The sequence below is a fragment of the Protopterus annectens genome, chromosome 9.part0 (assembly GCF_019279795.1).
Source record: "Protopterus annectens isolate FY-2018-M chromosome 9.part0, PAN1.0, whole genome shotgun sequence".
NCBI lineage: Eukaryota > Metazoa > Chordata > Ceratodontiformes > Protopteridae > Protopterus > Protopterus annectens.
The window spans coordinates 790,146,246-790,172,979 of record NC_056743.1 but is presented as its reverse complement, the minus strand read 5'-3'; the positions used below and the strand labels follow the sequence as shown (position 1 = coordinate 790,172,979).

The 26,734-nt window shown below is 36.2% G+C and overlaps 1 protein-coding gene across 1 annotated transcript in view; it reads right to left on the bottom strand.

Moving 5' to 3' along the window:
• Nucleotides 1-724: 724 nt before the first annotated feature.
• Nucleotides 725-26,734, bottom strand: part of LOC122810589 (paired box protein Pax-6-like) — a 152,827-nt gene continuing 126,817 nt past the window's right edge. Inside the window, exons 5-6 of the mRNA XM_044082166.1 lie at nucleotides 8,676-8,832; nucleotides 725-1,602 (exon numbers count right to left, since the gene is read on the bottom strand). Of these exons, the coding sequence (XP_043938101.1) occupies nucleotides 1,520-1,602; nucleotides 8,676-8,832 (240 nt within the window). The 3' untranslated portion in view covers nucleotides 725-1,519. The remainder of the gene's footprint in view (nucleotides 1,603-8,675; nucleotides 8,833-26,734) is intronic.

Sequence of the window (26,734 nt, the reverse complement as noted above, 5' to 3'; positions counted from 1 at the left end):
TTATACGGTGATCTGATCCCATGCATTATACAATGATCTGAGCAGGGTCTTTAAGCCCATAGCTCTTTGATGTACCAGGGTTTTCATTTTTTACTCCCATTTATTGATCCAGATATTTAATGAAGCAATCAAGCATCTCATTATTTTAGACTTCTGCTGCCAACTTATTCTATTGTTATATTTCATTGGACCAGAAACACTTGGAGTAGTCTTGTTTGTTTTGTTTAGTGATCTTTGTAGCCTAAAATCCTCATTTCTTACTCCAAAAGTTGTTTCAACCCTTTAGCAGCTTTAAACACTGAATTAAGATCTCCTCTAAATCTGTGATAGCAGGCAGCACAGTTCTAATGTTCTTTGTACCCATGTAGAGGTTTTTCATACCATATTTGGCTTTGTTGAATACATAATAAATAAAACATGATTATAAGATCAGTGAGGCATTAGAACACAATATTCTCTCAGAATGGCAAAGCTGTCAGAAACAAATACATTTAAACATGCAGGAATATAGAGTTATAAAACAAGTGGAAATTTTAGGGTTTATGTTCCGCTGAGTAAGGATTCAATGAAGAAATAAAGTGCTTGAATTTTCAGTTTACCATTTCTGTTTCTGTTCTCCTCTTTATATTAAACTTGCATATAGATATGCAGATTGTACCCAAACATGTATTTATTGTTTCTACACATGCACATACAGTAGATCTATATGCATTAGTAAGCCGTAGCAAGAAATATAGTGTTCATTTTCATTTGCAAAATATGTGACATTTTCATAATACAACAGAATATATTCCACACCATTGAGAGAGAATATAAAACATAACTTGGTTAAAGTAGATCATCAAGGAGGGATAACAAGGCAATGTTTGATATGCATTAATGCCCCTCTCTATCATATATAAATGGAGTGAATCTTAAAACTGTAGTCTGTGCAGGGGTGCTGGTGCAATTTCTGATACACCTTGATATTGTCCATGGCCCAGCCCCACTGGCAGCTGATGATAAGGATAAAGATTTTTTTTTTCATGTGACTTTTATGTGTCAGTCATTCAAACAAAGAAAGTAATGTCTTTTCTTGAGAATCTGTATGAACTGTAACATTTTGTTAAGTCTAATTCACAAAATAATTAAGTGAAAGCAATTACATTTTAGACACCACGTGTATCTTTACTGAGGGGCAGACTGACATTACATTATCTTCCAAATGTCAGAGAGATAGATACTAGGTAATAGGTTCATAGAAGGTTACTAGACTAATGGCCCTAGAGCCCTTAAAAGCCTAGCCATATTTATTCCAAGTTGTCCCTTTGTGCCAAAGTTCCTTCTCAAGAAAACAGGGCTTTACTTCACACTCTGTTGAACTCTTCTATGAAAAAGTTAACGGCAAACGTAAATGTTTCTTCCAGTTAAAACGTGAAATTCACACGAAGTGAGATTTACTGGTGGTCAACTTTTAAAAAAGAAGAGGGAACGCTATGTTTGCTCAGGTTATTTTTATTTCATATCTTCTTTTCAGTTACTAGAGCCTTGACCAGAATGAAGCAAGATCTTGCTCACTACCAGGGACCTGTACTGGCACCGATACTCCAGGAGAAATAAGTCCTGCAGAAGAGAACAAACAGCCATTTAGAAAGTTAACCACTCTTACAGCTTTTTATGCACTAGTAAGTAATTTAGTTTTCCATGTTTACTTTTAGCACTAATTAATATCAAAACACTTTCTTAACCATCAAGACGTAATTGCACAGTGCCTTCATCAGCAGCTCATAACCTCCTCATAATCTAAGATACATATCTCACCTTAAAAAGATTAAAAATGAGCTAAAATATATACCTATAATTTAAAAGGAACTGAAATGTTGGTATTACTTGGCCTCTCCAGCTTAATAACCGTCATTCTTCAGAGCTCAGTAACTCCTGGCATTCCTATATTCCTCAAGTGATTTACTTGCATTCAGTACCATCCAGACAAAGCTAAGTATTTCTGATTTATTTAAGCAAATCATTGCTATTTTCTAATATTATTTGTGCATTGAACTGTTGTATTACTTGAATGAGTGAATTTCCTCACACTGTTGTTGCTGTTGGATTGTTTGCATTGAAATTGCCTTCTAAAGTATTATCTAGCTCTAGTTATTTAAGTTTATTTGGGGTAGCATTACATTTCTGACAATCTTTTTGTTTTTTTTTTGTTTGTTTCATCTAGTGGCAGTAGATGTTTGCCTGGTCAATCTGAATGGAAACACATAGGCTGTAAGTGTAGTCATTTTATTAGCCAGAGGGCTCAGTAGTCAGTTTATTGGATTTTAGTGTCTATCTAAATTTGGTGCATTGTGCAGTGGTGATTACCCATGCCCTATATAGATGCAAACATCTAGAAAGCAAATTGTTCCTATGAAACTACTCATAAAACTGTACCCAAAAACTCAGTGAGTGTAGAGCAACTACCTTGCGTGTTGAGAAGTTTAGGGCAGCTAATTTGCATGTTCAGTAGCACCTTTATTAAAATTTAGCATTATATAGCCTAGACTAGTCTCTAATCCCAAAAATCAACTTTAGTAGCCTTCTAAGTCATATACCTCACCCTTGTAACTCACCAATTCAAGGACCTGAATACATAAATATGCAATTTCCCAATTTCTCTGAAGCCAGTTTGGTGGATATGGGTATCTTAAGAAAATGTAGCAATTGTCTCATGTTTACTGACCACCTCTTATTCCTTAGAGTAACATATGCACTATGTGAGAGATGTGCATACACAATGTCAGTGGGGAATAAACTCTGGCATGTAAACACACATAATACATCCTAAACTGGCCCTAGATGTGAATGCGTGCATGTGTGTGCCTTCTGTGGAAGGTTGGGCACCGGGCTGGCAACTCGACACCATAAAACTCCACTGCCAATCATGAGCAGACAGATGATCCACTGTGGTGACCCCTAACCGGGAAAAGCCAAAAGAAGAAGAAGAATATAAACCTTGTTGTCAAACTAACACACACTACACCCACCACACATACTGTGCACCACACAAATAGACCAGCTTATGTTGAAGTGCTTAAATGCAGTCTTCCTAAACTCCAAAGATATTCCAGATTTTTGAACTATAAAGATTATCTTCAGCAAACCCAAAAGGACACAACAAAAGCAACACCTAACACTACACATATAGCCACACTCAGTGCAGCCCAAATTATAACATCCCTAAGCCATGCAAACACACTTCCCAAGACACTAGTCATAGAAGACTCCACTGTACAACACACTGATGGCCCTCCAGCCAGGCCAAACAAGGAGCAGATAATGTTTATTACCTATCTGGAGCCAGGATATACTAATTTATTCATGCACTCAAGTCATTGAAGCGTCAGGTATAAGTATGATTGTGTCATAATCCATGTAGGTGTAAATGACTTGGAGTTGCACCTCCCTACACTATATGAAGTCAGACATTATGCATCTCTTCGTCTATGTGTCTCAGGCTGGTACGTGCCTAGCACTAACCGGAATTCTACCTTTACCAAGGATGATGCCACAATATAAAGAAAATATGATTGGCTTTAATAACTGGCTTTCTTTCGGGTGTCATGCTAGTAGGATCCAATATTTGTCAGCATGGGAAGAAACTGTTAACAAAACATGTCACTTTGTTATGGATGGACTGAACTTGTCCACTGCTAGGCTTTCAATTATTGGCTAAAACTTTATCCTCCCCATACAGCCTTTTTATACAATGTCGAATTGACACACTTACCAGCACAGCAAAATCAACCCAAGGTAACCTTAAGGTGTTACTGTTCATTGCCGGGAGCTTAAACAAGAAACTCCAACTCCTTCCAAGCTCTCTTCACCTTGTAGAATGTAAGCATCTGTGCAGTTACCAAAACATGTTTTAAAACCAGAGAAAGTAACCCAGCAGTGCAAGGTTTCAGGGCCTTCCACACATTTATACCAGTAACTATACAGGCAGAGGCTAAAGGTGGAAGTGTCTCGATCTACATCAGTAACAAGCATATCTCTAGGTTGGTTAAACATTATGATGCACTGAAGTTTCGCCACATTAAGACTACCATAGACAAAATACCATACCATATCCTAGCATACTATCATGCACCCTCTATGTCCCACAAAACCTATAGCTCATACTTAGACCTACTGGCCTCATTCACTAGCCAAACAAGTACCTTACTCTTGGGAGACTAATTCCCATTCTATAAACTGGAAATCCTATGCAACTTGATATTTCCAGGCACAGAAATTCCTGGATTTTGCAGACACGAACACCCTTGACCAGATAGTGCATACACCCACTAGTGGTTCCAATGTATTAGGTGGGCCTGGTGCTCACAAATACGGAAGAATGCTGCAACCCTCATTGTCATGTCCTCCCTGGTAAAGTCTGATAACAAAGCTGTCTCCTTAGCAATAAAAATCAATTTAGTAACCTCAATAAACCATATAACAGTTAGGAACTATTACAAAGCAAGCTACCTTTTATTAAGCAATGGCCTGTCAAAACTCAGTGCCCTTCCAAACCCAGAAAACATAGCATCCTGTGTGGAACTGTTCACAGAAACTGTACAACCATGTCAATGGCTGCATATACACTGCTGTACCTACCAGAAGCAAGCAGAAAATAAACTCTAAAAACAAACCACTCTGGTGGAATCCTAAATTAAACAAGTTATACAACAAAAGGAAAAAAGTCATACCTAAAACTAGGAAGTGTAACTCCCAAAAAAATAAGAACTCTCTAATCAAACTAAGCAGAAAACTAAGAGGGCTTATTAAGACCAAAAACTCCAATCTGGTGTCAAGATAGCTTCCCAAGCAAAAAAACAATCTTAAGGCCTTTTTAGCAATGTTAAAAACCTCAAAGGAAGCACACAACAGTGTGGTGAACTGGTGGTTAACGCAGCCAACCTCACTGAGCCAGGTGATATCATTAATCTGCTGGCTGACAAATTCAGCTCCAACATTATCCCCAGCCCTCCCCCTGCAAATACTTCACTGGGCCCAATAATATCTCAGGATGCCTTTTGATTAGTCTGAAATATGAGTTGTTAAGGCCACTGGAATCACTATTTAACTATAGTCTCAGAACAGGATTCAAGCTATGAGAATGGAAGACTGCAATGGTCACCTCTTTACATAATGATGGGCCAACAACATATCCCAGGAACTACAGACCCATTAGTCTGACTAGTCTTATATACAAAGCTATGGAATGAATTATTATGGAAATGACTGACAAAGGCATAGGAAACCTGCAAACAGTGGGCCTATCTAGTCTGGTTTCATAAAAGGAGGTCATGTCTAATAAACTTAGTGGATTCCTTGAAAAGGTCATCAAGGCAATGGATGAGGGTAAAATGGTGCATACTGCCTACCTTGATCTGGCATTTGATACAATACCCCACTTGGCACTGTTAACAAACTTACAGAATTCAGCATAAACCCTTATAAAACACACTGGCTAGCCAGCTAGCTCAGAACTAGGACCCAGTTAGGATTGGAGAAATCATCTCCACAAAGAGGACGGTCAACAACAGAGACCCTCAAAGCTCCTTGTTAGACCCAATAATTTTTGACATCTTGGAAGTCAAGGCCAATGTCAAAGGCCTCTGACTTGACCAAGTTCGCAAATGACTGCAGTCATAGAATCCCCACAAGACACTAACATTGTACAAGAGGGTCTAACACAGACAAATGATTGATGCCAAAGTCATGGCTTAAAACTCACTTCCAAGAAATGTATAATAGCACCTTTTGGGAAGTTAGCCACCATGGTTAACTACATCAATAAAACACACCTAACAGTAGACCTGGTAGTCAGGGATTTGGGAACACATGTAGCCAGTAACCAGCCTTTGACCAACATGTGTCCAAGGTCCATAGGTTCATAGGTATATAGTTTACTGCTAGGCTAACTGCCCTTATGGGCCATTTTAAGCCTAGCGAATTACCCCACGTCATAAGTAAATCATTCTATGTCACTCAACATATAGGTAAGGGCATGGCATCTAGGTCCAAGGAAGTCATCATGTGACTGTATTCAGCACACATCAATCATGTCACTGAGCACAATGCCCCCACTGGTATGTACATGACCAGACACATGTAACAACTGGAACATCCACAAAGGTTCCTCACAAAAAAAAAATACAGGGCCTAAACATAATGTCCTATGTTGATCACCTCAAAGCTGGATCTCTATATTCTGTTCCCTACAATTACTGAGAGGCATCCTTGGATCCTGCCGTAATGGCCTTTTGTATATCTGCAAAATGAACAACATCAGAACTACTAGATTCAAGTATCTAAACTTTGCTTGTAACATAAATTGAACATGTTGGACAGACAGATATGTATCTCAGAGAATTCCCATCCATTTGAAGCAGATGCCCTCACTAATGCTCTTCAAGCATAACCTGGACCATTGAAAGGGAAATCAGAAATTCACCCCTGGCCTGTCACCCATGTCTCTGATGGCCAGAGGCAGTCATTACAGTTATTATTACAATTATTGCCTAACTAATATACACCCCTTTTAATAACATCTAAGATACAATAACTTGTGGGACACATTTGGGTTGCACAGCTAGGCTTATAACGGCCATAGTGGTCGTTAGCCTAGTATAAACCTGTGAAGCTGTGAGCCTTTCACAACCTTTTCTGCTGTAATTTTTCAACTTAATGTTTAAAACCTTTGTTCCACCACTGCTGCTATAATCTGCTGTCATATTTACCCTCTACTTATTGCTGTTGTCACTTCATCTATCCCATCCAGCACTTCATGTTAATATTTTTGCATTGTTTGTCAAACCTACAACAAATGGTTATGCTCTTCTACCCAATTTCCTTTCTTATATTTTGTTATCTTTCTGTATTTTAAACATTAATAAATAAATATGGATTCATGGGAAATATGAAGATAAATATTAAAGAGAAAGTTGAATGTGTTGATAAGGTTCTTTTTTACATGATTAAGCTTTATTTGGAAAGAAAAACATTCTGAAATCCATTATGACAAGCACTGAGTATTGGATAAAGTAATAGATACTTGTGTGACAAAACGGGTAGTGAGGTTAAAATGTAGTAAGGGATTGGATGGTGGTAATTTTTGTATTTTTCTTTATTATACAAGTGCAGCGGAAATGTGGTTATGTAAATATATATTCGTATTTACATAACGACATTTCTGATGTGCTTGTACAATAAAGAAAAATGCATGCATATAATGAAGGTGTAAATAAAGTACCGCATCTTGTTTTGATAAGTGCCATGAAATTTTCTGCATTTACATGAGCTATCATCAACTCAAGCAAATGAGGTCTCATTTTAATGTTTCATTTAAAGGACAGCATCCCGCAATGTTGCACTGTAGTGTCAGTACTTCCAGACATGATTTGTGGGCATGGAACCAACAGTTTTCTCATCTTCCAGACTTGAAAAGCATGTGTTCTACAAGCTGAACCACTGGCACTATACGTGTTACAACACATTGCATTCTACTAAATTCATATACCCAGTGTATTTTTAGGACAGATTTCATTCGAAACCTGTGTTACTGGCACCTCAGTCTATAACATTACCATATACTACACATATATAGTATATATGCTATATGTATATACATATACAAGTATGCATACCTTTCAGCTGTTAGAACTTTGTTGAATGTCCACATTTTTGCATCATGTTTTTGATCTGCTCCTCATAAAAGTTGTGATTTTGTGGCAAATCACTGAGGATTTCAGTCACTAAATAATGACAGACTTGTAACTTTCAGACTTCATATCCTTTATAAAATATAATATGTGCTTAAATTCTACGCTTAATCTTGTCCACTGTATCCTTTATAAAATGCATACTAATGCAAAATCTATTATTCAAATGAGTTTGTAAAAGCAATATTTAAAATCTGGCCCTGATTTTGATCATTTGCCCCCTGTTGTTCTCTCTTGTACAGTATTCTTCAGCAAAGAAGTTGAGAGGTTTGCAGGCAGTATGAAATTTGCTTGCTAGACTGTCTTTGGGTTTGGAGTATGTTTTTTTAAATTGGAAAGACAAAGTTTCTTTTTTGTGTTTGCCACTAGCCTGTTTGCTAAGAATAGCAGTAAATAAGTAGCCCTTCTAAATCATCTCAATCTGGTACCAATAAAAAGAACAGGCAATAAAAACAGTGTAAATGTTTTGCTTTTTAACAAAATGCAGACTACCTAAGAACCTTCTTTATGTTACAGAATGAGGAAAAACCCAAGCCCTGACTGACTTTCTATTCACTGCAATAGTAAAGGAAGTGGGGGTGAGACAAGGAAAAGGGGAAGAAAGTAGGATGTGGTGAAGTTAAGAAAAGAAGCAGGGAAAAGGAAGGATGAAGAGAGAAAGGAATAGAAACAGGAGGAGAAAAGTATTGAAACAAATAAGAATGGCTTTATGACTGAAGTAATTGAGCTTTTTATGTGCAGAGCAAACATATACACATGACAGTACTGAGCAATATAGTTCACTTATCCACTCTAAGAAAGCGATGGGCAACTAGACTAATGAGCAAGAAGTACAGTTCAGTAAACTTAGACTAAATTCTTCTGTCTCAAGTCCTTGTGTTACTGGCATTCCTGTTTTATGCAAAAAGTCGTCTAGTTTGACTTGTTCAATGTCTAGGTACATACCTGCTGATCCTGTCCCACTGGAGCTCAGACTGGAAGTGGTCATGTGTGTCTGGAGTTGTGGAGGAGTGTAGCTTTCATAGCTGTGGACACTGACTGATGAAGTAGCAGGAATCATGCAGGAGTAGGAGGAAGTCTGGCTCACCACAGGATGCACTGACTGCTGGGAAGCAAACAAAAGCAGTCTCAGGATAGAATAAAAGAAAGCATTTGAAAAAATGACAGTTCAGTTTTCCATTTTACACTTAACAGTTACACTGAATGCTGAGGAATGATTCATGTGCTGAGTAGCCATACATAACTGTGCTGTACTGTCCATACTTGAATTTAACTCCAACAGCCTGGATAGGCAGATTGTGTGTCTATAAGAAAGGTAGCTAGTAAATAACCAGCTCAAAGCCCCAGGTGAAAACAGTTTTAACAAGTGACATGCACAATAAAATAAGTGACTTTGTCTGTAATTTGATGAGTACTAATGAAAGGAATTCTTTATGAAAGACAGGACACCTAATGCTATTTCTTATCTCTATTACCTCTTATGATTAATGCCAATAACACTTTAGGAACTAAATGACATATTTATGTACACCAAGATGGCTAGTCATGATCAGCTTTGAGAAAGAGCAAGCAGAGCCATCCAAAAAAATCTAATGTTGGCTTGCAAAACCCTTCTTTTAAGAATGGTGTAAAGTATAATTGGTTATCATAAAATGGAAAGTAATAGCAGGGGAGGTCATAAGATATAGACTGTAACAAACAACTGGACATTCTATAGCAGTGGTGCACAACCTTTTTGTGGGGGAGGGCCACTACACAAATTCTTAATGCATCTGCGGGCCACCTGAAAACATAGTAAGTCGTTACAACTTAACAATAGGTATAGGTGACTGGCATTTTTACATAAGACAGCAGTCATGAAATTGTCTGTTTTCTACATCAACTTTGCATTTAACTTTATTCTGGCTTGCAGCCATGACTTGTTACAAACTCTTGCAGAAAGGTACTACTGTTTACAGACTACAAATTATAAACAACAAAGAATAGTTATTTCCGCAGCTAAAATTAGAGGTGTGTGCAACTGCAGTCAATTAGGTAAGTAAGCATGTGATCAAAAGTTTGCATGACTAGAGTAAGGCATAGCATTTTTTCACTTTTTAAAAATTTTAGTTACTCTCTGGGTGCCGGATGGTGTTGCATCGAGGGCCAGATTTGGTCCTGGGGCCGGACGTTGTGCACCACTGTTCTATAGCATGTACGTTTCTTTCTGCTGAAAGAGAAGGAGGACATCCACTGAGTACTACAGCACTTCTCTTTGTATAAACAACTATTTGACTGGTTCAGTAAGGCAAATGGGAAGGCTGGCATCAATGACCTAAACATTGATATGAAAATTACATCTGCTTCCTGATGTCCTGCATCCATATGAAAACCACATCTGCTTCCTGATATCCTTGCCATCTGTATCCTGAGTGAACATGCATCTACATAAAGCCTGAATATGCAGAATGAATTCAGTAATATTAATCCCACAGACAGCACTTTTTATTGCAACTTTCTTAAGCTCTTCATCTGATGCCACACCCAAACCACCTGATGAGAATTTCCAGTGATCCATACAATCAAACCTGCCATATGTCAGGTTCATAGGTTCATAGGTTCATAGATTAGTACTAAGCTAACTGCTCTTGCGAGCCATTTAAGCCAGCCCATTATCCCCCAGAGAAGAAAAACCCTGCACCCTGTGTTTGTAAGACAAACACCTTCACCATTAGGTTAGCCCCAATGAGACTTTCAGCCTAGTTTCCACAAACTAAGATGGCTAGTGGTACATTTAGCCAAACCTACTGTATAATGGCATAGTTCCAGCAGTTTGTTCAACTAGTGTGACAGTTCATACAGTGTTAATGGTGCAACAGGTAGCACATTCACCTTTGGTGTAAAGACTGAGTTCTATTCCCACATGAGGTAGATAGATTAAATACACTACAGTGTAACATAAGGGGAGGAGCTGCACTCCTGGGTTTGTTGTCCTTTGGATGAGATGTTAAAATGAGGTTTCATCTACTTGTATTGGTGGTAGCCCAGCTGGATGTAAAACATGCAAAAAAACAGAAAGCTCAAGCAGATGAATCCAAGCTAGGTATAACAGAAATGCAGTGAAAGAAAAAACTGTATCAAAGAAACACATCTTTTAATAACCTGTCTTTGTGTTTCTTTTTTGATGTTTTTTGTTTCATGGAAATAAAAGATCTCATGGGACCATTTACAGAGAGTAGGTGATTTATTAAAAACATAGTTATTTACATTCCTGCTTATTTACATTTTATATACATATTTTTCATTATATACACTATATACATTATTCACAAAACACGTCACATCTTCCTTCTATGTTCCCTTCACAGTATACAAACAACACTTTATTTTTTACTTTTTTGATTCTCACTCCAATTTCCATATCCAAAACCTTATCTTTTTAAATATCATGGACAAATCACATTTTTCATTAAACATAATTTCCTTCACTCTCTGGTTCAAAATTAACCATAAAATACAGAACTTTTTTATCAATTATTTCAAACTTTTTTTTTACTTTTGTTTCTGTAATACCCCAATTCAATCATATCCATATTTGAATTACTTACTTCTTTAAATTATTCCACATAATTTATATCTAGAATCTTTTTCTGTAAAATTTCTACAATTTTACAGTCTAAAAAACACGTTCACTGGTTTTAAAATCACCACAATACAAACAGACTCTATCTTTTTTTACTTTTTGTTTTTGTATAGTCAGCCTCCATAGAAAATCTTGACACTACATAGTTCCTTTACATTTTCCATTCTTGCCTTAATTCCATTCTTTTTTCTTTATTTAAATCTTTCCATGGATATATACTACAATACTTTTCTATAATCCTACAAACTGATAAAAAACGACAATAAAACAAACTTTTCAACCGCAAACAAAGAAAGGCAAAAATGGAACTCCAAACTCCAAAAAAGCAAGTAAAAACACATTTAATGAAAAGCTTTTCATTCAGTAGTCTCACTTGAACTTCATCAGATGTAAAACCATTACAAAAAGACAATTTTAAATACCCCCTTACTAAGTCATATGACCTATACAATTCCTTCTTCAAGGACACTCACACAAAATTCACATTAAAATTCTTTAAGATGCTGTATACTTATTCTTATAAAATATAGATTATTTATAAAATAAAATCTACCTCTTAAGATTTCTTAACTTCAGCAAACAATGGATAGAGCACATTTCATTGAGACCTGGGTGGCTATATGCTTCCAGTCATACCTACCATAACAATTCTAACAATTTTAAGGTGACTGTTATGAGTCCTCCCCTTGGGTCTGCTTTGACTTGTCCGTAGAAATCCAAACCATAGATTTAAATTTCCAGTGATAGGACATGTTTAGCTAAAGCGTTTTCAACTTTGTTTTTATTTATGCTGTATAAGTGCTCATATACGCATTCCTTCAGTTTTCTTTCAGTCTTTCCGATATAGAACAAATGCCATTGTTGACACTTTGCTGTATATACTACTAGTTTAGAATTGCAGTTGTACTTATTGTTAACTTTCAAATTTATACCATTAATTTCAACACTCTGCCCTTCCTGCATGTATTTACAGTATGGACAATTTCCACACTTGTACATGCTTGGATTTTTGCACTTTGGCTTTTTGTCACCTTCTAATAGGATTTTCAAATTCATGCCTCTTCTAAAATAAATTTTAGGTGTAATCCCTACTTTCTCCACTATTTCTTTATCTTCATTTATTAACTTCCAATTTTTATATACAATGTATCCAATATAACTGACTTCTAAATTGAAAGTCATAACGAACCCAATATTAAAATTAGTATTGTTATTCTCCTCTCAGTTATTACTAAAGAAATGGTTGTCTGCTGTTCTCTCCATTTGTATACTTGTGGATAATGATTCCCCATTCAAAATGGGTTTGTAAAATCCAATTTTTCTTTTTCTTTTTATTTCTTCTGTTACGTCATCCAGTAATATAGCTGGATAAGACCACTTCAAAAACATTTGTATCAAATTGTCACATTCTTTGTAAAAATCAATTTCAGTAGACACCGTCCTTGCAGCTCTAACGAGTTGTCCCTTTACTACAGAACATTTTTGGTAGTGATGGTGAGCACTGGAATAGTGCTGGACGGTGTTTGATTATGAACTTTTATAATTTATAATTGTTGTCATGTTCCTTTTTAGTCAATTCCACATCTAGATAAGAAATCACCTGCCAATGAAAATATGTATGTAAAATGTAAGTATATGGTGGTATTATTCAGAAAATTAACTAATTCAGTAGCTGTAGATTCCTCTCCCTTTATTTTCATAAAAATGGCATCCAGATAATGTATAAAGATATATCTGATCTGCTATCAAGTTGTTTCCAAAAATGTATTCATTTTCCCAGTGGGCCATTACCCAACTGGTGAAGCTTGCCCCATATGGTGAGCCCATGGCCACTCCTGTTTTTTGTAAATAATAAACTATTGTTTAATATCATGTCCAATAATTCTTCTTCTAGAGCAACTTCCATACCAGGTGCCCCCTTCCTCCTCATCATATTGGACACCCATTCTATTCCTATGGAATGAGGGATGGATGTATACAAGTCTTTTACATCTACTGTGAGAAGCTTGTATTCACTATTGTATTCTAACAAGTCTATTTTTTCCAAGAATGACCAGGAGTTCTTACAGATTTGATATTCTGTTATGACATATTTTTTCAATATAGTCTCCACCACTTTAGCACTTGCATAAGTTATAGAATTTATACCATCCACTATAGGTCTTAAAGGTGGGTTTTGCAAGTCCCTGTGGATCTTTGGAACTTTGAACATTACAGGCATTAGTGGTGCCAATATGTTCATATAGTTATACAAATTTGTGTCTCTTTTCCCTTCTGTGAACAAATCATTTATATAAATCCTTATTCATTGATTTGCTACATTAAATACATTTAACAATACACATTCATAAGCATCAGTCTCCAATATATTTTCTATCCTGTTTTCAGAATCACCTATGTCCATGAAAACTATACCCCACCCTTATCGGGTTTCATTACCCTCACTTGTGCAGTTGTCAACACATTCAAAATTTCTCAGTCACTCTTACTTAGATTTTAGATTTTTCTTAGTTCTTTTTGTTGAAGTGCAATTATAAGATATAGCATGGAGATTTAATTCACAATTTTTTTTCAAATGTAGCTAGTAGAGGGTGTAACAGGGGATTAAACAGGCTAGCAATCTTATAAGGATTTGGCTCAGATATGGCAAGACCCAAAACAATATTCAGATTTAATTTTCTCACAAATATTTTCAAATCTAATATAGTTTTATCCAAGACAATTCTTCGCTCTGGGACAAATGTGAGGCCCTTTGCTAATATTTCTACTAGTTCAGGTGTCACTATGAAAGATGAGTAGTTATAAATCGCAAAGTCGCCATCTATTTTTTAATAATGTCACAGTTCATTTCATGGACTCATAGAGTCTCGTATATTTGTTACCTCCACTTCTTGCTGCGTGTTTTGCAATGATTGCACTTCCATTGTTGTCTCCCCACTGGAAAATTCTGGTTCTTCAAATTTGAATTTTGTTGCCCATAAGTACTGCCTCTGATCTGCATGTTGCTCCATTGTTCTTGAGGTTAAAAGTTAGTATTGGTATGATAGTTGTTGTTATTCTCCATATTATATTGTCCTTGTTGTATATTAAGGATTATTTTACTTCTACTCAAATCATTACTTCCCTGTTTGTTACCCTTCCCTGTCCACACTAGTTGAAGGAGTTGTTGAGCCACTGACCTCATTTCCTGTTAGGTTGAGTTTGGAACTCCTGCTGTTGTTATTCTGATTTGATTTCCAAGAGTGTGAAGGTGATGGGCAGGGATAAGCAGTACCATTCTCATATTGAAGGTGGTCTCTGTCAATTTTTTAAGTTTCATTGATTTTAGTTTTAATAAATGCTGGTCTATGCTTTGAAATATTCTGTTATATTGGTATTTATATCTTTCCCATTCAGCATGTGTTTTGATTTGTACATCTAAAAGCTGGGTCTCCTCAGCTATTTCATCGGCTGAAATTTGGTAATGGTCTATCATGAGGCCCAATAGTTTTAGTTACTGTTTGTTGAATAACGTAATTAACTCATGATGAAAAATAGAGTCAGGAATTAAACCAGTAGGGTACTGCCAAAACTGTAGTCCCTTAGGGACAAGTTGTAAATGGATGCATTATTTTAAGTATTCAATTTCTAATCACAATTTTTTATAGTTTAACAGTTTATGATCAAGCAGACACAAACTTTCAGTAATAATATTACCTCCAGCCAGTTGCCCTATGGCTGAATTTGATGCTGGTTCCTTAAAGTTCATTGGAATAGCAACCTAGTCTTTTAAAGATGGGGCCCTAATAAGCCTCAAAGGTGTACTGATGTAGTCATTTCTATTCTGGCTGTTAAAATGTGAATGAATTTGTTGCCCTTGTGCTCCATAAAGCAAAGGATTCACTGTTTCACCTACTGTCAGTCCCAAGGGTGACCGCAAAAGTGGGTTAGGCGCATTTGATGTTCTAGAAACACTTGTAGTGCTAGGAGAAGTATTAAGTAAGGTGTTCAAGCCAACTGGATTACTTACAGCTTGGTAATTAAATTCAGTGCGGTTTATAACATCCAGTCTTTTATTCAATGCTATAATCCTATTATACCATTATTTTCTTTCATTTTCAATCTTCATATTTATTTTCCAAAATATAATATTATCTTTATAATTTTCCATTTTTTATTACAACAAACTCACCTTTTTTGAACTAAAAAAGTTAACCGTTCTGTTTTATTTATTTTTTTTTAGTTTACATTTGTTGACCGGGATAATCCATCTGGGTGTGAACCCTTTTTCAGCAGAGGCCAGGGGAGAAAAGCTCCAATAAAACAAGAACAACATTGACAGGTACAGTGTCAGTTTTACATTGAATATAACAAAAATATCTAGAGACAATAAAGTACAATATACAATAGGCACGTTAGTGAAAAGGAGAAAGTTATTACAATATGGTAGTCATATACTTCAAACTTAATATTTATGTTAATAAAGAAACCTCATTATACTTTAAATATTTCATTACTCTATTTACATTTAATGAAGCAATATAAACTATACGGTTTATTAGGCCAAATCAACCTTTTTTCTTTTCTCACATATAGAACCACTCTTTTAACCAGGTACAACCTTGATCCCTAAATGAAAGAACATATTATATTCTAGATTTCTTTCTCTAATGTCAAAAGAACACTGAAAACACATGCTAAATAAGCAATTTTGGATGACAACATCAAATTAATTAAATGAGCTTTTTTGAATGAAAGCCTAAAAGACTTGCAGAACACACACATGTTTTATTTCCTCTATTTTCTATTTCCATATTGTTTCAATAATTTCTTCTTTTCCAAAATTAATTCCGAGAATTTAAATTTTTGTTATATTAAATTAAATTCCACCAGTCCTCCCACTGAATCCTAAACCTTGACTTTTTTCTTTGTTTAATACAAAACTTATTACCTGAATACTCTCCTTCAATTGTTTTATCACTGCATTCATACCTAATCCATCTTTTACAATAATAATAATATCATATGCATAATTTAACAAAATAGACATTTTTATCCCTTCATTAGAAATATAACTCACTGCTTCTATCTATCTGTGTATATATGTAGGTTTTGTACTCATTACTAATACAAATAATGTATCATTCAGTGGACAACCTTGTCTAATACTATTCTTTAACTGTACAACTTCACTTAACCACCCATTTGCCATAGCCTTCACTATATTATACCCATATGCTGTAAAACAAACATTTTTAATCTTGTTGCTTATATGATGAATTGAATCAAAAGCTTTACTTAAATCCCCCATTACTGGATTGAACATTTCTACTATATCCTGTAATAATTCTCTAATTATTAATAATAAATCTTGAACCCTTTTACCTTTTATACCAAATACATATTCTTTTACAACTTTACCCACTTTTTCTTCCATCCTTTTTGTAAAATTTTCATAAAAAGCTTATAATCTATGTTATTTAATACTATTGTTCTCCACTTCTATATTTCTCTTATCACCTTTTCTCTATATAAATCTAATAACACCCCCCATAACTCTTAATTCATAAATCCTTTATTCAAACATTTCATTTAATATCTTTACAAATCAGTTTTTTTGCTCTACAGTCAAATTTTTATACATCCTATATTCTATTCCATCTGGTCCTGTTGCCAAACCTAAATTCATTACTTTTAATACCCGTTCTAATTCCTCTATTTTTATTTCTTTTTCCACATCCTTATTATCCCTGTCAGAAAATCCATGTACCTTCCATCTTTTCCATGTCTTTGTCCTCTCCTCTTTAAATAATGTCTGAATATACTCTTTTACTATATTCATAATCTTCCCCCATGTATTATATATTATACCTGATGAATCTTTCATTTCTCTCATTACACTGTTATTTCTCTCATTACACTGGGTTCATATTACTAGATCAAAAGACCGTAATTGCGAATACAAAAAGAGCAACACGTATTGCGCGAAATATAGAAATGCCGAACGTCCAAAACAGCGAAAATTTAAATGTCGAAGTGTAATGGTTGGCCCATCTGCGGTATTGCTCCATAAGGTAAATGTACGATAGATAGGACTTTAGGGTTAGGATGTAGGTTAAGGTAAGTGAATAGATAGGTAATGTAGGTAAGATTTAGTGTAGTGTTAGAAGTAGGGTTTTATTTAACTGTATGTATGAGTATTATTTATTTATTTTGGGTCTATGTCTGTAGGGGAAGTGTACAGTACTTACGGACCTTAGGGTTAGGGAGGGGTTAAGGATAGTGCATAGATAGTTGCATGTGTGTGGTTTAGTGTAGTGCTGGAAGTAGGGTTTTGTTAAATGTATGTATGTGCATTATTTATTTTTTGGGTGTATGTCTGTAGGGGATGTGTGTGGCAGTTACAGACCTTAGGGTTAGGGAGGGGTTAAGGATAGTGCATAGTTAGTTGTGTATGTGAGGTTTAGTGTAGTGTTAGGAGCAGGGTTTTGGTGTTTTACTTTAGGTTAGAAGTAGGGTTTGGTTAGTGCATGTATGTGGTTTATTTATTTTGTTTGGGTAGGTAGTATGTAGCGGGTGGTGGGGTTGGCCAACTATGACAGTTTGATATTTTATTTTGTGCTCTTTAGTGCATTCAGGATTTTCATGGTTGCATTATAGGTGTCTGCGTTTAGGTATTTGTGTAAAGGGTTTTTCGATTTGCTAATATAGACCCCAGTCGATTATATCAGTACTTAAATTCTTATACTTTGTTTGTCCCATATATGTATATTTTCTCTTTCTCCCATATCACATAACACTTTTTGTATTTCAGTTTAAAATTTAACCACCATACAGACCAATCTTTATAAAACTCTCTCATCTCTACATGGTCTTGCCATAATCTCATAACTACTTCTCTCTCGGTAACATCCCATTTTACCTCATTTACTCTTTTTAAAACTTTCCCTATTTTATATATACACTCAGCATTTCCTTTCTCAAAATTCAAATTGCACTATGGTCTGAAAATCCTTTCATTAACACTCTTTGTTTTACTGTTACTAAACTTTCTGACAATAAAAAAATAATCTATTTCTGTTTTTTATCTCCTCTTCTATATGTCCATGTTTTTAAATTCCAAATTTTTAGCAATCCATATTATGTAATGTCCCATACTAATTTTACATCATATGTCTTCTTGTTCTGTTGTCTTAAGTTACAGTTGAAATCCTCTGCTACAATAATCTCCATATTGACTGTTACATATTGGATAATATTTATAATCATCTATTCTCTCTCATTTTTTATGTGTGCATATATTGTAATAATTCTAATAACATGGTCCAACCATGTTACATCAATAATTGTAATTCTACCTGTTATAGCAAACATGACATCTAACACTTTAATTGTATCTTTGCATAATATAAGTATTCCCAAGAAGGTCTCCATCCCAAAATTCCAAATAATATTGTTTCCGCACCACACTTCTGTTTGATATCTTTCTATATGAGATAAAAAAAGTCTAATGTGTTCTAATATAATGACATAACTATCTTACTTTTTACACCACTCCAAAATCCCTATTTTCTGTCCAAGTCCTTAAAACTATTCACATTTAGTGCTGAGTAATTCTACCTTGAGTAATATATATTCAGTCTTTCCCTTTCTTTTTTCTTTTATAAATCTCACTGTAATTTTCATTTCCCTCTCCTGCACTCTTTTGCTAATTGAATTTCTTTTTTGCTTTACGATATTCAGTTTATCATCACTATCACTTAATCCTGACTCTTCTTCTTCCATTTTTCCCGTAAATTCTTCCTGCCTACTAACTTTTTGTGCAACTTGTTCTCTATACATACTTTCTATTTGTGTTTCCACTGCTTCTAAATCTTTTTGCCCAGCCTCACCCTTTTGACCTTTCTCTGTTAATACTTCTACAATATCAGCCACCATATTTTTACCTTTTTCTTCACAGTCCCCCACTAAATGACCCTATTTATTAGATTTGTAACATCTCACTTAACAATCCCTTGCATCATGTCCTGTTTATCTATATGAAAAACATCTTTTTTTATCACAATTACTGATTAAATGATCATTTTTACCACAAAGGGGCATGTTTTAGGCCAAACCCAATATCTTACCATGTTCCTGTTTCTTTCAACATTTATGGCACTTGGTAAATGCACAATACGTTAATTTTCAATTTTCAAAATTACATTACAATACCATGCCCCAGTCCATAAATCTCTATTATCATAAACTTTTGACATATCTAATAAATTTTTACATAAGTTAATGTCCTTTTAGTCGCTTTAACTACTTCAGTCCTAAATTGTATATTAATGTTTTTCTACATCTCTCAATAAGATGCTTTAAATACATACATATTCCATGGCATACTATTGTTCTTATTCTCATATTCTTCAAAGAATGTTTCCATTATTTGACCAGTCTCAAAAATAATGTCACAAAATGTCTTTTTTAATATGTATAAAGTCTCTTACATCACTTGCTTCAATTCCTAATGGTAAAATTACTTCATCCCATACCTTGTTCAGTTCAGTGTCTTCCTTATTTCAAAATGTACAGTAAAAAGTCTCTTTTTTATACATTTTTCACTGCACATGACTTAACCATCACCACACACAATTTACCTTTCCTGACCACATCTTCCTCCTGTTGTAGTTTCTCCATTAGGTATCCCTGGAACACATTTTTACCAGTCTCCAGCTCACTTGCATTAACTAAGTCCAATAGTACATCATCCTGAAACCTTCCAACTGGAGAGTTGTAACACATTCCTGCATGATACCTCATCTCTGAAGAAATTCTCTTCCGAATGCATCACTGATTCTGCTACATTCTCCTTTTGAGAAAGCTCGACCACTTTATCTGTACCTTCATCTGCAGGTTCACCTGCCTGCCCCTTCTGACCCCTTGCTTTCAACACAAACATTGCTATAACATCCTCATCCTTACTGCACGCTTCTCCAATCTCCTCATCCTCCATTTCCTCCATGCTTCTACAAGCCGCCTTCATGCCCAGACTGGAAGACAGGAAGTACCACCATGAAAAGTGTCCCTGTATGTGAAAAGCTTATAGGAAATTCCACAATATCCTGGTCAAATTTCTGCTAATAGTATAAATACCAAATTATTTTTCCCCTGATAAGTGGCCACTAGCATAGTGGACTAATCATCTCAACACAGGGTAAATAAACAAACAAGCCTCCCAGATATCTGTAAGAAGGCAGGAAAATCCAACAAAGAAAAACAATGAATTAGGAAGTATTGAAATATGACAAAGCACCAGAGTCAATGCACAGATAATATAAGAAAATGCCCACAGTGGTAGAGTCAAGCTTTGCGGCCAGAGGGAGTTAACAATAAGCCACATAGCATTCATTGTTCTGTAATCTGTCCTCCAAAGAGTACATGAAGAAAACAGAGTTTTCAAAAAGAAAATTAAAATACCATTCAGTTTATTTAAAAGATGTTGCCTTACTTCATACTCTCTAGTATATTACTTTACTTACAAAATGATATGCATGTCAGCAAATAAAAAATTGCAAGCAGGAAAAGTGATACACTAATTTTAACTCCAGGAATTAGGGTTATGTAGTCATTTAGAGTAACCTATACAATGAAATCAGTGTTTATATTTGGAGTAATAATAGCAATGAAATGTGTACTGTATTACCATACATTTTGAACATCACAAGAGAAAAGCTGGTTGTTTCAAAATTAGGCCAAACTCCAAGCATATCCAGGCAGTGAAGCAGTCCCAGTCCACCAAGAAGGAACTGTGACCAGACCTACCAGTAGTGCTGAACTCATCCATATGCATTGGGGGGTATCACAACTGACCTAGGGAACCACACATACTGAGACTGGAAGGAAATCTGTGTACTGAATAAAGAAGAAGTGTTGCTTTCCTAAGGCTACAATTTATGCCATGCCTACATAACTCAGTGCCGAAATGTGCAGTGGCAATGACTTACTGTACATCTAGGCAGTGTAATCTAAGATTTTATAACATACTCACAAAATATTCTAATCACTGCTACCAATGCAACAGCAGATTACTGCATATGAGCAGACCACAACATTATTGTCCTTATGGATATGATCAATTTATTTTATTTATTTTGCTAATCAGGTTGGTGAGCTGGTTTATTGACCCTTTTCAGTCACGACCAAGAAGTTAACGGGTCTATATTAGATCACCGAATGCTTAAAAAAAGTGAATGGTGATTAATCAACCCTATGTCAGCAAAAGCTTACAATGTCGAACTGTCAGAACAGCAATTTTTTTCCAAGGGAAAAAAAATCGCTGTTCCAACAAAAACATAAAATAAAAAACAAAACACTTTAAACGTGACATTAAGTGTGGGGGGGGTTGCGCCCCCCCCACCCCACCCCCCCAATTAAATATACCAACTCTGACACCGCACTACCGTGCCAAAAACGGCAGAGTAACAAAGCGGCCAAGCAAATTCTTTCCCGGGGAAAGAATTTACTCAAAAGACGCTTCAATATTTTGCCATTTCAGTCTTTTAAGTTCAACCAAGACACATTCAAAAGAATGCGTCTTCGGTCTTCTAATAGGAACCTGAAGTTAACATGTAAAACACAATGCAATAGCACAGAAGAATAAAACAGTAGGTAGCACAGTACAATGAGTAACAAAATCATGTACAACAGAGTAACACTGAAGATCACAAAGAATCAGTTGCTTGGTTGACATGAAATAGGTGGCAAATTAGACTAGCATATAGTGTATAACAACCAATCAGGGTAGATTCTTTTTGCAGGTAGTAAGCATGCATACCAGTAAGAAAAGTAAATGTTGCTTAACCAATATCCTGTAAGCAAGTACAAATGGTCTCATTTTGGAGGTGTCCCATTAATGCTTTTTTGAGTTTTAATAAAGATTTCTGATTTTTTGCTTTATTAGGGAGGTAGTTCCAGGTGGCTGGAACAATCCTTGAAAAAGCTTATTCTCCTATCGCTGTTTTGAATCAAGGTCTAGCTAGGATAATATCTTCTTCCTGACCTCTAAGGAAGTAGCTCTGTTCCTTAACAGGAGGAATGCTTCTCAGTGGCAGGGGGGCAGTATCCTACTTTTATGTTTTTGAATATAAGAGCACCATGTATGAGCATATCTCAATAAATTATCAGTAGCAGTTTTCAATTTTATGATACATCACAGTGGTGCATCTGTTGATCTGACAGCTTTGTTTTCAATGGCTTGTAATTTCTGTGTATTATATGATGACAGAAGTCGAAACAGAGGTGGGTCATACTCTAATTTAGGGATTAGGGCATTTCTTACAATGGCTGCACAAATGGTAGGACTCAAAGGTGTGATATTGTGCAGCATAGATTTGGTTGGGACTTACTTTAGCTGTGATTTTGCCAGAAGTTTACACATGGATCTAGGATGAGTCCTAGGTATTTTTTTCAGCAATATTAGGGGTGAGAACATTATTTCTGTCTTTTAGAATAATTAACACTTGGTAGTTTATGGAATGTAGAGAAGAGCATGATATTGGTTAATCAATAGCTTGCTTTTCCAGTGCCATTTGAAGAGTGACATTTGCTTGAAGTTTTTTTTCTGGAGGTGTCAAATTATACTAACACACATTAAATTGTAGTATGCACCAGTTCACAATGGATAGCTGTTTAGGGTTCCTGTTATTTAATCGACCGTCCTAAATGTCGAGTCTTGGAAGCTGGAACGGGGAAGTTCGAAAAATAGAAATGTCAAAGCTGTGGAAATTCATATTCTTTCCCAGAGAAAGAATTCAGTTGGCTGTTTCCGCTGCTCCGACATTTTCTGTACTGTGGTGCGAAAGTTATGGATTGGGTTAAGGTAAGTGTGTGAGTGTGACAGACGTTGGGGTTAGGGTGCAGGTAAGATAAGTGTGTGATAATGACGGACATTAAAGTTAGAGCGCAGGTAAGGTAAGTGTGCAATAGTGACGGACATTAGGGTTAGGGCATGGGTAAGGTAAGCATGCGATAGTGACAGGCATTAGGGTTAGGGCACAGGTAAGGTAAGTGTGCGATAGTGATGGACATTAGGGTTAGGGCACGGGTAAGGTAAGTGTGCAATAGTGACGGACTTTAGGGTTAAGGCGCAGGTAAGGTAAGTGTGCAATAGTGACGGACCTTAGGGTTAGGGCATGGGTAAGGTAAGTGTGCGATAGTGACGGACCTTTGGGTTAGGGCTTGGGTTAAGGTTAGTGCATAGATAGTTGTGTATGTAAGGTGTACTGTAGGTTTATTAGGTGTTTGGTGTGCTTGTGTTGTGTGTGAGTTTTTCGGAACAGCAAATTTTTTCCCTGGGAAAAAATTTGCTGTTCTGGGGTTTCATTGTTATCATATTTCAAACTTCCAAATTTGAACATATGGTGTTCGAAATATTGGAAGTCCGATTATACGACATAGACCCATTGTTTAAGTGATAGGTTAATAAGTAAGAGTATACAATATTACAAGCAATCAGAAAATATCCTTTTTGCAAGTTGTAAGGAAGGCATGCATTTACAACATTCTGTAAGTAAGATATTATCAGCATATATTACAACATTAAGGTTGGAGAGTCTAGTGTGAGATCATTAATTCAAAGGAAGAAGACCAATGGCACCAGTACAGAACCTAGAGAAACTCTGGTATTAATTATATCCAGGGTCAAATCCAGCACAAGGCAACCTAGGCAGTTGCCTAGGGCCTGGTGCTGGCTGGGGGGGGGGAGCCTGGCCACGGCCATAAAGTCAGACTCAGATTCTCTGAACCACCACTTCATAAAAATGATCTGTAGTTTTTAAAAAGTGTGCTCTGCATCCTTTTCCAGTACATGAAGAGTCAGTGAAATGACAAGACTCAGATTTCCGTGATGAGCCAACAACAAGACATGGGGCAGACTCCAGGTAATTCACATAACTGAGTTTTGAAAGGGATTGAATGTATTATTTTTATGTAAGCATGCACTGCTGAGAGATGCTTAAGAACCAAATTCACCAGAAATATAGCATCAACTTCATAATGAAGCTTTGTATGCACTGTTGGGTAGTAGATGCTTTTTAGGTAGTGTGTCTTTATGCTTTGAAACAAGCTAGGTGTGTGTGTGTGTGTGTGTGTGTGTGTGTGTGTGTGTGTGTGTGTGTGTGTGTGTGTGTGTGTGTGTATGTAATGCCCAGTTTGTCGGGCTGTTTAGTTAAGTGAATTATTTGGAGTCGCAAAGACTCAAACCCTATATCTTAGGTATGGGAGGCAAGAGCCTTAATCTTCCACACCAACTGCCAGGGCTTCTGCTTGGTAAATTCCTATAAGTTTAATTTATCTTGTTTCTTAAAGGCACATAAGTATGAAATACAGAGTGTTTGGGCTACAACAGTTTGTCTAGCACTTAGTGTGGATGAGTAAAGCTATGAACTGTTTAACAACACCTTCCTATAGTGCATGGTTTGAGTCTCTCAGACTTCATTTGTTTTCTGTGTGACTCTGCCAGTTTGCTTCGTCAGGCAATACTTTTGGGACACTCCTGAAAAGGATACTTTAGTCCAATGGGCTGTCCCAGGCTGCTAACAAATGTGTCACACATTTTCTTTTGAATTCCTGCATCTTTCACATAGATACTAATTAGTGCTTCACTATATGCTATTTGAGTATGAATCCTAACATGCCTCTTTCAGTTTAATGGGTTGTCAGATGTATTTTCACTAAATGTAAGTTCAGGGAAAGAGAGGGTTACTGTCTCTCATGTTAAGACTGTTTTAAATGTGAGAGTGTATAGTTTTGTTTAGAAAATGACCATCAGTGTTACTTTAGTAAAATTTGAAATAATAGTTTTAAATGAATTCCAAATTTCTGTGATAACTGTAAAAGTAAAGGAGGAAACAGTATATACACTGACATGTTTGAATGGTCTGACATGTTTGAATGGTACTTCCGCTTTAGTGCAGCGGTAGCATTGTTGCCTTACAGCAAGAGGTTCTCCAGTTTGTTTCTTGGTTGGAGTGCAGGGAGTGCCTTCTGTGTGGAGTCTGTATGTCCTCCCCATAGTTGGGTGGGCATTCGAAAGACATGCGTAAATGGGCATGCCTTTGTTGAAGGTTGAACGTCGAGCTGGCACCTTGGCTTTCGTGAAAATCTACTGCCAGTCATTAGCGGACCAGAGTTTCGCTGTGGCGACCCCTAACCAGGAAAAGCCGAAAGACAACAACTGACATGTTTGAATGGTGTTTATGGTAATTGGGGAGAAACCACCAAGTACTGGGACATTGATATGGCTGGCAGGGGCCTGATTCATTACCCTGCATAGAGTCACATTTGTTCACAATCTGTCTTTGTTGACTCTGGAGGTTTATGCTGCAACAATACAGCATTATTACCATTCAAGTACATCAGACCTGTCCTGACTAATGTCAGCTATTCTTGATAATAGAAAAGACATATGGATGAAAAAATGAGATATACACATTTGGCAAGCATGTAAGCCCCCCCCAAAAAAAAATAGCATATTGTATGCAGTAATATTTCTGATTCATGTACAACTTGTGGGTTGCATGAAAGGTGATGCAGCATTTATATTGTCTTTAATTGTTTTGCATTGTTTATTGCACTAAAGACTGAATTAATTCATTAAAAGGCCTGGATTGTGTAGTATAATCTAAACATGTTATATTTCAGTAATATTTTTATAGTACCTTCTTTACACCCTCCAGGAATTACAAAGCAGTTGACATTTGTTAGGTCATACAGTCTACATTATTTGGAGTGATGATCAGAACCATCTGATCTTCAATATCCATCATGTGGTCATTGTTGCGTAATACTGTGATATAGTCTTCTCTACAAGATCGGACTGTAAAGGATGTCAGCATTTAGTTAAAAACTGTTATTCTGGCAGCAAGGACACAGAACTAAAGTTTTGTATTGTTAATGAGCTGTTTCCTGTGGCAAAGGTGAAGGGTTTGAAATTGTCCACCTTTATTTACCTACTGTGTGAGTGGTGGTGGTGCTGCGGTAGCATTGTCGCCTCACAGTTAGACGTTGCCCGTTTGATTCTCAGAGCATCTTCTGTGTGGCAACATGCGTGAATGAGCGTTCCTTCGTTGAAGGTTGTGCATTAGGCGTGGCAAGCCAGCATGTAAAAAATCTACTGCCAATCATTAGCGGACCGGAGTTCCGCTGTGGCGACCCCTAACTGGGAAAAGCCGAAAGACACAACATTTACCTACTGTGTGACCTTGAGCAATCATTTAACCAGATAGTGCTTTGGAGCAATCGAGAATTTGGACTAGGCTGTTTAATGGTCACCAGGACTGCATGCCTAGTAACTATGAACCTGTTGTCATCATTTGCCAGCCATTCCCTATTGCATAACTGATCTACTTCAGGAAACATT